The sequence below is a fragment of the Macaca mulatta genome, chromosome 2 (genome assembly GCF_049350105.2).
Source record: "Macaca mulatta isolate MMU2019108-1 chromosome 2, T2T-MMU8v2.0, whole genome shotgun sequence".
Taxonomy (NCBI): Eukaryota; Metazoa; Chordata; class Mammalia; order Primates; family Cercopithecidae; genus Macaca; species Macaca mulatta.
In genome coordinates this window covers 61,824,190-61,838,801 of record NC_133407.1, presented here as the reverse complement: position 1 = coordinate 61,838,801, position 14,612 = coordinate 61,824,190, and the positions used below count along the sequence as shown (strand labels likewise).

At 38.3% G+C, this 14,612-nt stretch overlaps 2 protein-coding genes across 6 annotated transcripts in view; one reads left to right on the top strand and one right to left on the bottom strand.

The window, feature by feature from the left end:
* The window catches only part of RARRES1 (retinoic acid receptor responder 1), a 37,416-nt gene extending 29,738 nt beyond the window's left edge, over positions 1–7,678 (top strand). For 2 of the 4 annotated variants that reach the window (XR_013413618.1, XM_015131883.3), the window contains exons 5-7: positions 2,289–2,311; positions 7,248–7,310; positions 7,392–7,678. Coding sequence is in view for 2 of the 4 variants with exons in the window: in XM_015131883.3 (XP_014987369.2) it covers positions 2,289–2,311; positions 7,248–7,310; positions 7,392–7,398 (93 nt within the window). In the remaining 2 variants the exon portion in view is untranslated. The remainder of the gene's footprint in view (positions 1–2,288; positions 2,312–7,247; positions 7,311–7,391) is intronic. The other 2 variants (XR_013413617.1, XM_015131882.3) reach the window with 1 other exon arrangement.
* Positions 7,679–13,268: 5,590 nt separating this feature from the next.
* The window catches only part of GFM1 (G elongation factor mitochondrial 1), a 44,973-nt gene continuing 43,629 nt past the window's right edge, over positions 13,269–14,612 (bottom strand). The window contains exon 18 of one of the 2 annotated variants that reach the window (XM_077990667.1): positions 13,269–14,504. In XM_077990667.1, coding sequence (XP_077846793.1) covers positions 14,373–14,504 — 132 coding nt within the window. In that variant the 3' untranslated portion in view covers positions 13,269–14,372. 2 annotated transcript variants of the gene reach the window in all.

The following is a 14,612-nucleotide window of genomic DNA, read 5'->3' as shown; positions in this document are numbered from 1 at the left end:
ATGTAGTGGCACATGCCTGTAGTCCCAGCTACTCGGGACACAGAGTTGGGAGAATTGCTTGATCCAGGAGTTGGAGGTTGCAATAAGCTATGATTGCGCTACTGTACTCCATCCTGGGCAACAGAGTGAGATGCTGTCTCTAAGAAAACCCAAAAAATGAGGTACGGAACAGGGAATGCAGGGTATTGACAGAATTACTACTTAGTCTGAAGTAAGGCTAATTTGAGCAGAGGTGACTTTGGAGTAGAGGCCAAAGGGAAGTGAGGGTGAGCTGAGCCCTGCTCCCGTAAGGAAAGAGAATGTCAGACGGAAGGAACTGAGGCTGCAAGATTCACGTCTTTGAGTAAGCAGGAAAGGATATGATCAATCCAGATGATCTCAGGAACACAGAGGGTTCACCTGGAGGGAAACAGCGGTGCAGATACTGGTAAAAGGACAGACGGATATCAGGGTGGGAGTTTGTGGAAGTTGTATTCTAACTGCTTTGTCTTCTCAGTGAAACAGGAGGCAAAGTCATTAGCTGAGAGCAGGAGAAATAGCAGTGAGGCTGGTGTGGCTGGAACTGAGTGATGAGGGGAGCATGCCAAGAGACAGATCAAATGGAGGGGGGCAAGTGGACAGCATCAGTTCATGGAAGACTTTGCAGACCATTCAAAGAGTCTTGTCTTTCACTCTTTTACCCATTAGAGGGTTTTTACCAGAGGAGTGACATGATCTGACTTACAATAGGATCATTATGGCTGCTATGTTAAGAACAGACAACAGGGAGATAAAGGAACAGAAAAACCAGTGAAGTATTGCAATATCCGGACAGGTGCAGTGGCTCACACCTGGAATCCCAACACTTTGGGAGGCCAAGGCGGGCAGATTATTTGAGGTCAGGAGTTCAAGACCAGCCTGGCCAACACGGTGAAACCCCATCTCTACTCAAAATAGAAAAATGAGCCGGGCTTGGTGGCGGGTGCCTGTAATCCCAGCTACTCAGGAGGCTGAGGCAGGATAATCACTTAAACCAGGGAGGCGGAGGTTGCAGTGAGCCGAGATCGCACCATTGCACTCCAGCCTGGGCTATAGAGCAAGACTCTGTCTCAAAAAAAAAAAGAAAAAAGTATTGCAATATTCTAGGCAAGGCCTGGCGCTGGCTTGGACCAGGGTGGTAGCAATGGGGCTAGAGAGATGTTTGGATTCTGGCAGATTGACAGTATTTGCTCATGGGTTGGATATGGATATCAGAAATGAGAGGAATTAAGGATGATTTTTAGGATTTTGGCATAATTGACTGGGAGGACAGAGTTTTCATTTACCGATTGAGGAAGCTTATAGCAGGAACAGAATTGAGGGAGAATTATCTTGATTTGGGGCATTCTAAATTCTATAACCAGAGAATCTGTATAATCATCTGGACAGAAGAGTCTAAAGGTCACAGGAGAGGTCTCAGCTGTAGTTGTCACCATATAGTATTTAAAGCCACAAGACTGGATGAGATCACAGGTAATGAGTGTAGACAAAGAAGGTAAGCTATGTAAAGGATTGGATCATGGAACACTTCTGACTTAAGCAGTTGGAGGTATGGGGAAAAAAAGTATTTCAAGGATGAAGACTGGCTGGTAGTATTAAATGCTGCTGGAGACTCAAGTAAGATGAGGACTGAGAACTGCCCATTTCACTGAGCAACTGGAAGTCAACAAATGGAGAGCTTATCAAAAGCCCTCTCACTGGCACAGTGGGGACAAAAGCCTGATTGGGGTAGGTTCAGGAAAGGATGGGAGGAGAGGAGAGGAAGTGGACATTCCATCCTTTCAAGAAATTTAGCTATAATAAAGGAGAGTAAAAGGAAGGAAGAGGACTATAGCTGGACAACGGGTGGGCATAGGGCTGAAAGGGTTTTTTCTTTGTATTTTTTTTGGTTGGGAGACGTAACAGCATGTTTATATGTTGATGAGGAAAAGTCCGGCAGAGAGAGGCAAAGTAGGAATTGCATGAAAGAGAGGGAAAAGTTAGAGTTACTATCTTTGAGTAGGCAAGAGAGGATGTGATTAATCCAGATGATATTAGAAACACGGAGAGTTCACCTAGAGGGAAAGCAGGAAACAGTGGCCCAGTCTAGGAGGGCAGATATCAAAGTGGGATCTTGTGGAAGCTCTATTCTAACTGCTTCTGTCTTCTCAGTGAAAAAGGAGGCAAAGTAATCAGCTGAGAGCAGGACAAGAGCGAAGGTGTTGGGAGTATCAGAGAGGCAAGCTGAACTAATCATAAGCACCAATTTAAGAAATTTGTTTTGTTCATAGGTTCACCCATGGATGGATCATCAGTGAGTATCTTCTGAGTACAGGATTTACTCAGCATTAAGTCATCATTTTTAATGCCAATAATAAAGTTTGGTTTGCTTTCCAAAGACCACATGTACAACACACATCAACTAGAAACCTAGATTTTGTCTTTACTTATCAAAATGAACATGTCTTTTCCCATATAGAACGCTTTTAAATAGAAATTACCATCTAATTGATTGTTGCCACATAACAAGTCAAGATATGGTACCAGTTCTTTTGCTAGATAAGTTTCTATCTTTTGCTACATAAGTTTCTATCTATTTCTGACACACTCTTATCTACCAAGATAACCACACCCTCAACAAGAGGCTTTTACTGTACCTGATTTTAAAGTTAGGGGGAAGAGGTTGTTTTAAACATAGAAAATAGTGTCAAGATAATACAGAACTAATTGTAGTAAATGTGAGAGGAAAACAATAGGAATAGAGCAACACATTGAGATAACGAACATGTTTCCCTTTCTTTTGCAGTTGCATATGACACATTTTTACCACTAGGACATACTAGGGTACAAAAAATAGCAGGTGTATTTCTCTCCCATTCTAACCAGTCTTTCATGTCCATCATCTGTCCACTAATATGCCTTAACCAAATTGCAAGTAGGAAAGTGAGGACATATGTGTAACTAGACAGTTAAAAAGCAGAAATGCAGGCTGGGTGCAGTGGCTCACGCCTGTAATCCCAGCACTTGATCTGCCGAGGCAGGCAGATCATGAGGTCAGGAGATGGAGACCACCCTGGCTAACACGGTGAAACTCTGTCTCTACTAAAAATACAAAAAATTAGCCAGGTGTGGTGGTGGGCGCCTGTAGTCCCAGCTACTTGGGAGGCTGAGGCAAGAGAATTGCTTGAACCCGGGAGGCAGGGATTGCAGTGAGCTGAGATTGTGCCAGTACACTCCAGCCTGGGTGACAGAACAAGATTCTGTCTCAAAAACAAAACAAAACAAACAAAAACAGAAATGCAGAGGGAGAATGCTCATTGAGTTAGAGTTTTAGATTTTCTTTTTTCCCCCCTGTGATGTCTGGGTGTTAGATAAATAATAGTTGAATATGCAGCTGACTTGCTGGGTCACCCAAGGCAAATCATTTCTCTCTTAGGGCCTATTAAATGAGGACTCACAAAGGATTGAAGTGAAACTAACACAAATTTAAATCCCTGGAGCAATAGGATATTTGGTTTCAAGGTTGATATGCATTTCGGCTTAGAGTTCTCTTAAAGAAAAGTATGTACATATGCACAAAGATTTTCAAATTCTGCCAATGAGTGGCCACTAAAGTCTCCTGTGACCCTTCACCAAAAGAAGCAACACAAGCAACAAGCAATGATTTTTTAAAAGACACTATGAGCAGAAGGTCTAAATACCATTCTGAGAGACTAGTAACAGGACACTAGGGCTGAGAAAGCCAGTATGGCACGGAGGCAGGAAGTGACTGGAGGTGCTCTTGGCCCAAGGTAGCTCAAAAAAAGTATAAAGATGATAATTTTTCCAAAAACTTTCTGGGTGGGAATTACTATCTCGATACTCAGGGCTAATTTCACCTTTTAATCAATGTGTAAAGAAGTACAAGCTTATAAACTCACAGCCCCACATGAATAAGGCCTGAGGGAAGAGTGTGCAAAAAAAAAAAAAAAAAAAAAAAGAAGGACTGAAATACAAATATAAAGTAAGACCCATCTTACTGGCACGACACTTTCCTTAGAACTGAAGAATAGATGTCATTCCCAATACTATGAGGACTGTGCCAAGAACAAGGGATATTTGCTGGCTAGGGAAAAAATGGATAAGCCCATACCTTTAGCCTTTAACATGAATTGAGAAAAGTCAAGCTGAGTATTGCTCTAACTCTTATCAATCAGTACCAGATTTGTAAGCATCCCAAACTGTCTAACCTGCAGCACATCACTATCAGTCAGCTCATCTTCACATTACATAGAAGTCTCCGTTAGCCAAAGCTACATATAGAAACCATCCTATCTACCTATCTATTATGCTGAAATCTACTTTTGATAACTTCTATTACTAACTTAAGCCTAATTTTTCCTACTAAAACCACCCTGGTTCTGTTAGAGATCCTTTGCTCCCTTTTGGGGGAAGCAGGGTGGAGGGGCAGGGGGTGGGCTGGGTCATGACCAAGTAAAAGGGAACAAACAAAACACTTCCAGTCTGTCTGCAACAAGATTAAGTGCTGAGTTACCAGGAAATGTAACAACAAATCATCATCCATTTGGGCCACAAGATTTGGCACTTGTGATGATCTGAATTGAAGCCAAAAAGATAATTTCTGAATAATATTAAAAATAACGACTTCTTGGCAGAGCTTGACATGGGGAGGGCAGTCTGATCTTGGCATCCTTTGCCAGGCTGGGATGTACAATGTCCTCTTATGCAGTTTTTTAAGAAGCTGTGCTTTTGGTTTGGTTTAAAGGTGGTTCCTCCTAAAGGAGAAGGAATCTATAAAAACAAAAATGTAAGGGGATGTTTCAATAACTTTATTGAGGAAGTTCTCAGTCAAATGATATAGGGTTTTACCAGCATTATCACGACTCACATTTTTGTATTTAAAAATGGGTAACACTCTTCTTGTGCTTTTACCAAAATAGTCTGTCAAATGGGGCTGGAATCCTAACATTTGTTTTAAGCTCTGCCTCTTTTTTGCCTCACTGGAGACTGCCATGATTTCCTTCCGAAATGCCATTTTCAAAAGCAGAATAAGGCATTGTTCTCAATAAAACATTTTAAGTGTATAAGTAAAACCAATTTTTATATTTATTATTATTATTATTATGTTAATAGAGATGAGGTCTCACTATATTGCCCAGGCTGGTCTCAAACTCCTGGGCTCAAGTGATCCTCCCATTTTGGCCTCCCAAAGTGCTGGGATTACAGGCATGAGCCCCCATGTCCAGCCTAAAACCAATTTTTAAATCATAAAAATACATGGTAAACAGTCAAGACTTAAAAAATAGTGCAGACAGCACAAAAGTCTGAGATAAATATTCAGCTGGTGTGGGACATCTTGGGATAGATAACCATTTCCTTCCAAGGTCAAGACAGCCACCAAATGAAGGTCTAACAAGGCTAAACACACCTTCAAAGCGACAATGCCAGACTGATCACTGGAACCTCCAGTAACTGTTCCCTTATGAAAGAAACACTGAATTTTCTCTCATGAATTCTCTGACTTTGCAGCTTGTGCCTCAGATGTTTGCTTTGAACATTTGTGGGTACACTGTGAGACAGGAGGGAAACCTACTGAGTACTGCCAAGAAAACCATAGAAAATGCAGTTGATTTCTGATGTATCCAGGCCCTCTCCTGTATCTTCCCTCCAGACTTCCTCACCTACTGGAAATTTCATGGCTTGTAAAAATCTCCATCAATGTAGGCAAAGGGGAGACAAAACTTTTTTTTTGGGGGGGTGGGGATTTGCTTTTTTGTATTCTTTAGTAGTCTTAATACAAACCTGGTAATGTAACCAAAATGCAAGTGTAGTCACTTGCTGCTTGCAGAATCCAATTCACAAGAGTGAGGTCTGGTATAAAGACGGTGACTTTATTCCAAAGCTAGCTTAGGGGAAGAAGTATAGGCTCCTGCCTTTAAGGTATTGTTTCCCTTTTGGGACAAAAAACAAGGGCTTTTAGAGGGGGAGCTGACATAAATGGCATGCAGGGGAGGGAGTGAGCAGTTGCAGGGTCTGTGTGACTCTCTTGGGTGCCGTATCTACCGGGTGGTAGAGCTGGTGCCATTGTGGGCAGAGCTAGATTGTAAAATGGCCATTATCTCAAGATACTTGGACGAGTTCCCTCGTGGGCCTAACTGAGATTGTAAATTGACTGTTGTCTCATGAGGCCTTCTCCTGGTGGGAGAGAGTTCCAGCTCTCGAGCTTTGAAGTGAGCACATACATAAGCTTGCCATGCAGGGAGTGTCTGGTAAAAGGGAAGGTAAAGGTTATGATTCCATTTCTAAAGAGCTAAGCAGGAAGTAGAGAACAGGCGGAATAGGTGGAAAGAGAAAAGAAAAAAATTGTTTTTTAAGTAACTCATTCTTTCTCTTAGAAAAATGGAGTACTCAGTTATAGTAGGAAAAGACTAAAATTATAATCCAAATTAAGGTATTTTTAAAAAATATTCTTTCTTCCATTTTTACTAGTGAACAGATAAGCACTCTTACAAAAAAAAAAAAAAAAAAAAAGGAGGCGGGGAGGAAATGTCAAAAAAAAATACAGAGTTGGTTTAGTCACTAGTAAAATGTATAGAAACGATGTGAATAAAAGAGGTGAAGACAACTGCCTGCCTACTGAAAAATATCCAATGCGCTGGTTTTAGAAATACTGTGGTATAGCTTCATGTTGGTATATATGAAGAATGTGGATGTTGGAGTCAGTAGATCTGGTTGGAATTCCCATTTGTCACTTCCTAGCTGTAACCTCATATTACCTCTCCTGTAAAACCAGGCTTATAATACATAGATCGTAAAGGAGAATTAGATGAGAACATGTGGAAGGTGCCTAGCACAGAACCCGGCCCATGGTAGGCCTTCTAGAATTACTGGTTGCCCCTCCCCTTGTCTTATTGCCTGTCATATCAGGGCTAATATATCATCTTGAGGTGCATATACAGTATCAAGATCATTAAGGTTGTTAAAAAAAAATCTCCCTATTCCCACAGACTTCAGTCTCCATCAAAAAAGTGATAGACATTCAACCAGACTTTCATATAACTCAGTGACAAGACAAAAATGAGGATCCATGACTTCCATATCTTGAAGCAAAATACTACCAAAAACCCTGAGGCTGAAATCTAAAAGGCAGTAGGAGACACAAGGCACCCATTCAAAACAAGAATGTATTGTATAGTTATTACACTAAATACCATCATATTTATTACACTAACTCTTTTTTCTCCCTCTAGAAAACTAATGATGATACAATTGATTTTGATTATACTGTTCTACTTCATGAATTATCAACACAGGTAAAACATAAAATTGTATGTAGAATTGTTTTTACCATAAGTTTTTGCAGATTATAGTATTTTATAACTCTTATTTCCTAGGAAATAATTCCCTGTCATATTCACTTGGTCTGGTACCCTGGCAAACCACTTAAAGTGAAGTACCACTGTCAAGAGCTACAGACACCAGAAGAAGCCTCTGGAACTGAAGAAGGATCAGCTGTACCAACAGAGCTTAGTAATTTCTAAAAAGAAAAAATGATATTTTCCAACTTCTTAAAAAGTGACGATACTAGCATAAATCATTTTTCTGGTAAAATAGCTAAGGTATAGATCTTCGAACAATTTGGGAAAGCCTATGATTACAAGTAAAAACTCAAAAATTCAAAGATGTTGGTTTTTTGTTTGTTTCTCAGTCTGCTTTAGCTTTTAACTCTGGAAGCGCACGTACACTGAACTCTGCTCTGTGCTAAACAGTCACCAGCAGGCTCCTCAGGGTTTCAGCCCAAAAATGTAAAACCTGGATAATTAGTGTATGTTGCAACGGGATCAGCATTTTTTTTAAACTGCAAAAAATTATGGTCTCATCTCTGAATTTACATTTCTCATTCTTTTGAACATACTATAGCTAATATATTTTATGTTGCTAAATTGCTTCTAGCATGTAAACAAAGATAATATACTTTCGATGAAAGTAAATTATAGAAAAAAAATTAACTGTTTAAAAGGAACTTGATTATATTTTATGATTTCAGGCAAGTATTCCTTTTTAACTTGCCACCTACTTTTACATAAATGTTTACATTTCTAAATAATGAAATGTGTTAAATGTTCTCATGGAGATTTGTATACAAAGGAAAAACTTGTGCTTAAACTGGAATTAAATGAAATGGTAACATTGCTTAACTTAAATTTTACAAATAATAGAACATCTGTCTCACCAGATAAAGCTGTCTGCAAACATGCATCAAAACGAACACTGATGTAACAAAGTATATTAAATATTTACATTTTCATTTACAAGGACAACCTGGACCGAGTGTTGGCCTAAGTAATTTATAAAAGCAAACACAGTATATACATAGTACACAGTATGTACTAATCAAATCCAGTAGAGTATCTCCTTAAGGCAGGAGGAATTGATCCAGGAAATGTTGTCATCATTTGCCTCTGAAAACTAGTATCACTTAATGGAATGTTTATGTCGGTGTGTAAACCAGGTTCTGTAGCCAGTAATTGATTAGGAAATAGGAGCCTTAAAATATACCAAAATATTACTTTTAAGTGTGCACTTTTAGACAATCAGAAAAGTTTATACTAAAGAAGGCATGAACTCATACAAAATAAAATAAGCTGGTCTAGTTTATATATTTTTCTACTTAAAACCCTATGCTTTGCATTTATCTTCCCAAAATCCAGCTGATTTATAATTTAAAAAAAAATTTTTTTAATTAAAAAAAAACGGGCTGGGCGTGATGGCTCACATCTATAATCTCAGCACTTTGGGAGGCTGAGGTAGGAGGATCACTTGAGCCCAGGAGTTCATGACTAGCCTGGACAACACAGTGAGACCCCATCTCTTTAAAAAAGTTTAATGATTTAAAGATTTGTGGCTGGGTGTGGTGGCTCATTCCTGTAATCCCAGCATTTTGGGAGGCCAAAGGCAGGAGAATCACTTAAGCCTAGGAGTTCAAGATCAGCCTGGGCAGCATAGTGAAATACAGTCTTAATTTTAAAAAATACATATATATATAAAAAAAATAAAGAGTTGTAATTATTTGGAAGCACTGCAAACAATCATTTAAAGGACACATCAGCTCTCCCACCTATGTGATAATGAAGAGATACTTTTTCTAAATTTATCAAAAATAATCCAGTGATTAAATTATGCCAAAATCAAGTGATAAATTTCTGTAACTGAAGTTCCCCAAATGATCTTCAAAAAAAGTCCCAAGAGCATTATAATAGTACATTCAATGTCCTGTGATATTTAATCAATCTTTTAGTGTCACATTAAGGACTAGAAACTTGTTGTTTCAGCTTTCTAGAGTTGGAGCTTTCTCAAAGTCCTCATCCCCATAAATGCATTTTTCTTTTGTCTTTTTGTTTTTCTTTTTGTTTGTTTGTTTGATCTTCATTGGGTAGCTATCTTGACTTTGGAAAGAAATGGTTATCTATTCCCGGATGTTCCACACCAGTTGGTTATTTATCTCCCTATGTTGCCCAGGCTGGTCTCAAACTCCTAGGCTCAAGGGATCCTCCCACCTCAGCCTCCCAAAGTGTTGGGATTACAGGCATGAGCCACAAAAGGCATTTTTCATTAGTGAGATTAGGCTCACAAAGGTGTCCATAATCCAACCAGGTAATGATTCTAAGGTAACCCTTTAGCAGATTTATTACCATACAATAGATTATGAAGGGGAATTCTATACATACAAATATACAAACACAAATTCCCTAATTTATTAATTTACAAAACCCCCAAAAGTTAAACCAACTAAAAAGTTACCACTATCATCATCAGAACATCTTTTCTTTTCTTTTTTTTTTTTTTTTTTTTTGAGACAGAGTCTCACTCTGTTGCCCAGGCTGGAGTAGTGCTGGAGTGCAGTGGTACCATCTCAGCTCACTACAGCCTCCGCCTTCCGGGTTCAAGCGACCCTCCTGCCTCAGCCTCCTGAGCAGCTGAGGCTACAGGCACGTGCCACCCTGCCCGGATGGTTTTTGTATTTATAGTAGAGACGGGGTTTCACCGTATTGGCCAGGGTGGTCTCGAACTCCTGACCTCAAGTGATCCACCCACCTTGGCCTCCCAAAGTGCTGGGATTACAGGCGTGAGCCACCACGTCTGGCCTCAGAACATCTTTTTTAGCACAAACTCTAAAATTGTTAACTTAATTTTACCAATATTGGTTTCACTAGCTAATAAACAACAGAAAAATCACTTGGCATAAAATGAAAAACTAAATTCCCTACATCCTCTTTTCATTAAGAGTCTAATTATTCTGAATCACTCTTAGCTAATTACAATTACATACAGCATCACATTCATTTTCCTATCCCTTTAGAACTTTCAGAATTTTAAGACACATAAAATAATACCAGGGATTTTTGTCTACATTCCATTTTATTTTATTCATAGTTTTATTTTCTTCTTACCTGAATTATGAATTTTTAGAAGTTAAACAAGTTCTTTTGAAAGTCAGTTGGAAGCTTATCTATTTGCACCTGAATGTTAGTCATTCATGACATCATAGTTTATTACATCAATTTCTCTCAAATTAGAAAATTTTGACCTGTTCTGTGATCTTTCCTAGTTTTCAAAGTACTATAGTCACCTAACATGCTGCCTAAGACCTACTGGAATGGATAAATGAATGAATGCTCACAATAAATTTTCCTTGAATACAATTAACTTATTTCAATTATGCACTACAATGTTATTTGAAGATACTTTCAGTGGCAATTAGAGCTCCAGTTCAATAATTTACAGTTTTAGCAATGCAAATAGCTATCACGTACAAAGGAATATACATTCCAACATGTCACGACTTACTCCTACTGGGTTGACTGTCAATTTTGAGACTCACACAGATTTCAAAAACATTAAAATATGAAAAATCCTAAACTTTGGAGTTGATTAAATTTTAGTGATTTTATAACCACACAATCTAAGAGTGAACAGAGGAAAGAAATAACAAAAAACAGGAACGCTTTTTTTTTTTAGGTAAAGTTATCAAGCAAGGCATGGTGGTGTGTGCCTGTTGTCCCAGCTACTCCAGAGGCTGAGGCCAGATGATTGCTTGAGCCCATGAATTTGTGAGCAGCCTGGGCAACACAGCGAGACCCCATCTCTTTAAGTTCAGGGGTTCATGTGCAGGCCTGTTACCTAGGTAAACTTGTGTCGTGGGGGTTTGATGTACAGATTATTTCATCACCAAGGTATTAAGCCTAGTACCCATTAGTTGTTTTTCCTGATCCTCTCCCTCCATCCACCCTCCACCCTCCAACAGGCCCCAGTGTGTTGCTCCCCTCTGTGTGTCCATGTGTTCTCATTATTTAGCTCCCACTTATAAGTGAGAACACGCAGTATTTGGTTTTCTTTCCCTATGTTAGTTTGATGAGGATAATGGCTTCCAGCTCCATCTATGTCCCTGCAAAGGACTTGATCTCGTTCTTTTTTACGGCTGCATAGTATTCCACAATGTGTATGTACCACATTTTCTTTATCTAGTCTATCACTGATGGGCATTTAGGTTGATTCCATGTCTTGCTATTGTGAATAGTTCTGCAATGAATGTGTGCATGCATGTGTCTTTATAACAGAATGATTTTACATTCCTTTAGGTATATAGTAATGGTATTGCTGAGTCAGACGGTTTTTGTCTTAGAAGACCCCATCTCTTAAAAAAAAGAAACAATTATTAAACAAAAAAATCAAACTCTAATATCACACAAAAGAATGCAATATGACACTTCTGAATGTCACAAATTTTTCATTTCATGTCTTGGGCTTAAGTGCAGTGCAGGCAATATTTCAGTGGTCTTTAACTTTGTCTGCATATTAGAATCACCCAAAAAACGTTTTATCTTGATCCAGTCAAATACTTTAAATTACTGGGTGTAGGCCTAGGTAGGCAATATTTCAGTGGTCTTTAACTTTGTCTGCATATTAGAATCACCCAAAAAACGTTTTATCTTGATCCAGTCAAATACTTTAAATTACTGGGTGTAGGCCTAGGTATTTACTTTGAAGGCTCCCCCAGTGATTTTTCAAGTGCAGTGAGGGTTGGGAATCAGTACAATACTACCTAGTGCTGCTACTATTCTCCAACACAAGTATGTAATATTCGAATTAGCCAACAATTATCCTTCTTGATAGTAATATAAACAACCCTCACTTACAAATATTCTCATTAATTTTTTTCTATGCTACAGACTTTGGTTGGTATGTGATCTTTGCCAACTATAACTAATGAGTTAGAAAGAGATGTGGGTTCTGGTCCTGATCTGTCCGTTTATGAACCTATTCTAATTACTCCCACCAGCTAGGCCTGAGTCATTACCTATGAAATGCTGGTATTGGATTAAATATCTAAGACCTTTCCTAACACTGTAACATTATAACCAGGATGTTTTACAAATTAAAAATGAGTAAAATTTTTACTTATTATTCAAATTTATCCAGTTTAGTTCCAGTAGTTGTGACTATTCTCAATAGCCATAGGAATCACGCTAAATTCCATGAAGGTACACAGAATGTATTTCCTCATTAGGAACAATATTCAAAGTTACTGTGAATGGCACAAGATGCTGATGAAATGCCAAAGCAACCACATTTTTTCAGACCTGATGCTACTGTAGCAACAGACATTCATGGGGGAAATGCACTTAGTGAATAATTGTAATTAAAGTATCAATTTAAAAACTTAGGTTTTGTGGTCTCATTAAAGCTATTTACCTTATCTGTGCTTCCTCTATTACCAAATGGACATAATAATAGTACTTACTCCTAGGGTTGTGCGAATGAAATGGTACAATGCATTTAAAGTATTTAGCAGCCAGCCACGGTGGTTCACACCCATAATCCCAGCACTTTCCGAGGCTGGGGCAGGCAGAGAGCTTGAGCCCAGGAGTTTGAGACCAGCCTGGGCAATATGGCAAAATCCCATCTCTTCAAAAAATGCAAAAATTAGCAGGGAGTGGTGGCACACACCTGTAGTTTCAGCTACTTGGGCATCTGAGATGGGATAATTGCTTGAACCCAGGAAGCAGAGGTTGCAGTGAGCAGAGATAGTCCCTCTGCATTCCAGCCTAGGGGACAGAGCGAGACCCCGCACAAAAAAATAAAAATCTAAAAAAAAAAAAAGTATTTAGTAAATGCCTTGAAAACATGTGCTCAATACTTTTTAAAAATCTTTTTTCCCTAGAAACCTGCAAGTATAAAGCCACGTCTGTAAGTCAAGAAAAGCAAAGGAATTTAAAATCAATTATTTTATTTCTATCATCAGGTAATGGAAAGGACTAGGATCCATCTACACCATCAGATGATTTTTGGATGAAGCAATTCTGAACCGGGTAATAGAACTGCTTGGGAAAGCCTAGCTTTTTCTGGAAACAAAAGATTAACATTCGTTCCTTCGCAATCTCAGTGAATACAATATATGATAAATTCCAAGGAATTCAAATTTAACTAGTATTCATTACGTTGATGAAACCAACTTACATTTGATTTAAGTGTACAAAAACATTAAGATGAGCACAAACAAGAATAGTATATGCAAGGGTCTACTTTTCACTTCACAATAGACCACAAGTAAGTAATACTTACACTCCTAAAACAGAGGCAGTTACAAATTTGCAGAAACCACAAACTGAAATAATCAGACATATATAAAACAGAGAGAAATTTGACTAATATTTTAATATCTCAATGAAGAATCTGAAAAACTCTCTCTATGAAGATCATATGGAACCCACTCGTCAACAGAAAAGCCTGCCCATTAATGACACTCCAAGAAGTGTCATGGTGTATGCGATTCACTTTCAAGTCTTCAGCAAACTAAAAATACAGAGGTATGAGACTTAAACAGATAATAGTGAAAGCAAATATGACAAAACAAATCATTATATGATAAACAACCTGTTAACAAAAGAGGGTAGATGGAAAGTATGTGGTGGTTCTTTGCATTTTTTCAGCTTTTCTCTGTGTTGTAAACTCCTATGATACAAAATTTGAAAAGGAAATGAACATACATTCTAAGCTTAAAAGTATAACTGAAATTAGTCTCTTCTCCCCTTAAATAAATATTAAACATATTTCAGTAATAATTATATTTTATTTGAGGATTTTCAATAAACTATAAAACCAATCAATAGAATTGAGATAGACATAGAATTACCTTTGAATATAACAGAAGCTCCTGAATATGAATAAGAAGGGCTTCTTTTGAAGAAAGAAGAGCCCGCTTCCTGGGCTCAGAATTTCTTGTTTTAGCAGCCTGAATTTATTCCACTGGAATCCATCAAAGTATCAAGACCACACAAATTCAGTTAAAGTCAGTCAACTCACAGTAAGCAAAGTTAGTTCTTGGCTTTTCCTTTTTTAACAGGAAGTTGACCTGTAGCTTCCAAATACTTATTAATGATGTCTTCTTGTGTGGATGGTAAACATGGCTGATACCTGCAGTACTCCATTGTGTATTCTCCCTTTCCCTAAGGATTTTTTAAAAAAGAGAATTTTTTTTTTAAACTATCAAGTAAAGTCATGCAAGGTCAAGATTTTATAATATGATCATTGTGTAGGGTGGTCTTCTGAAGGGT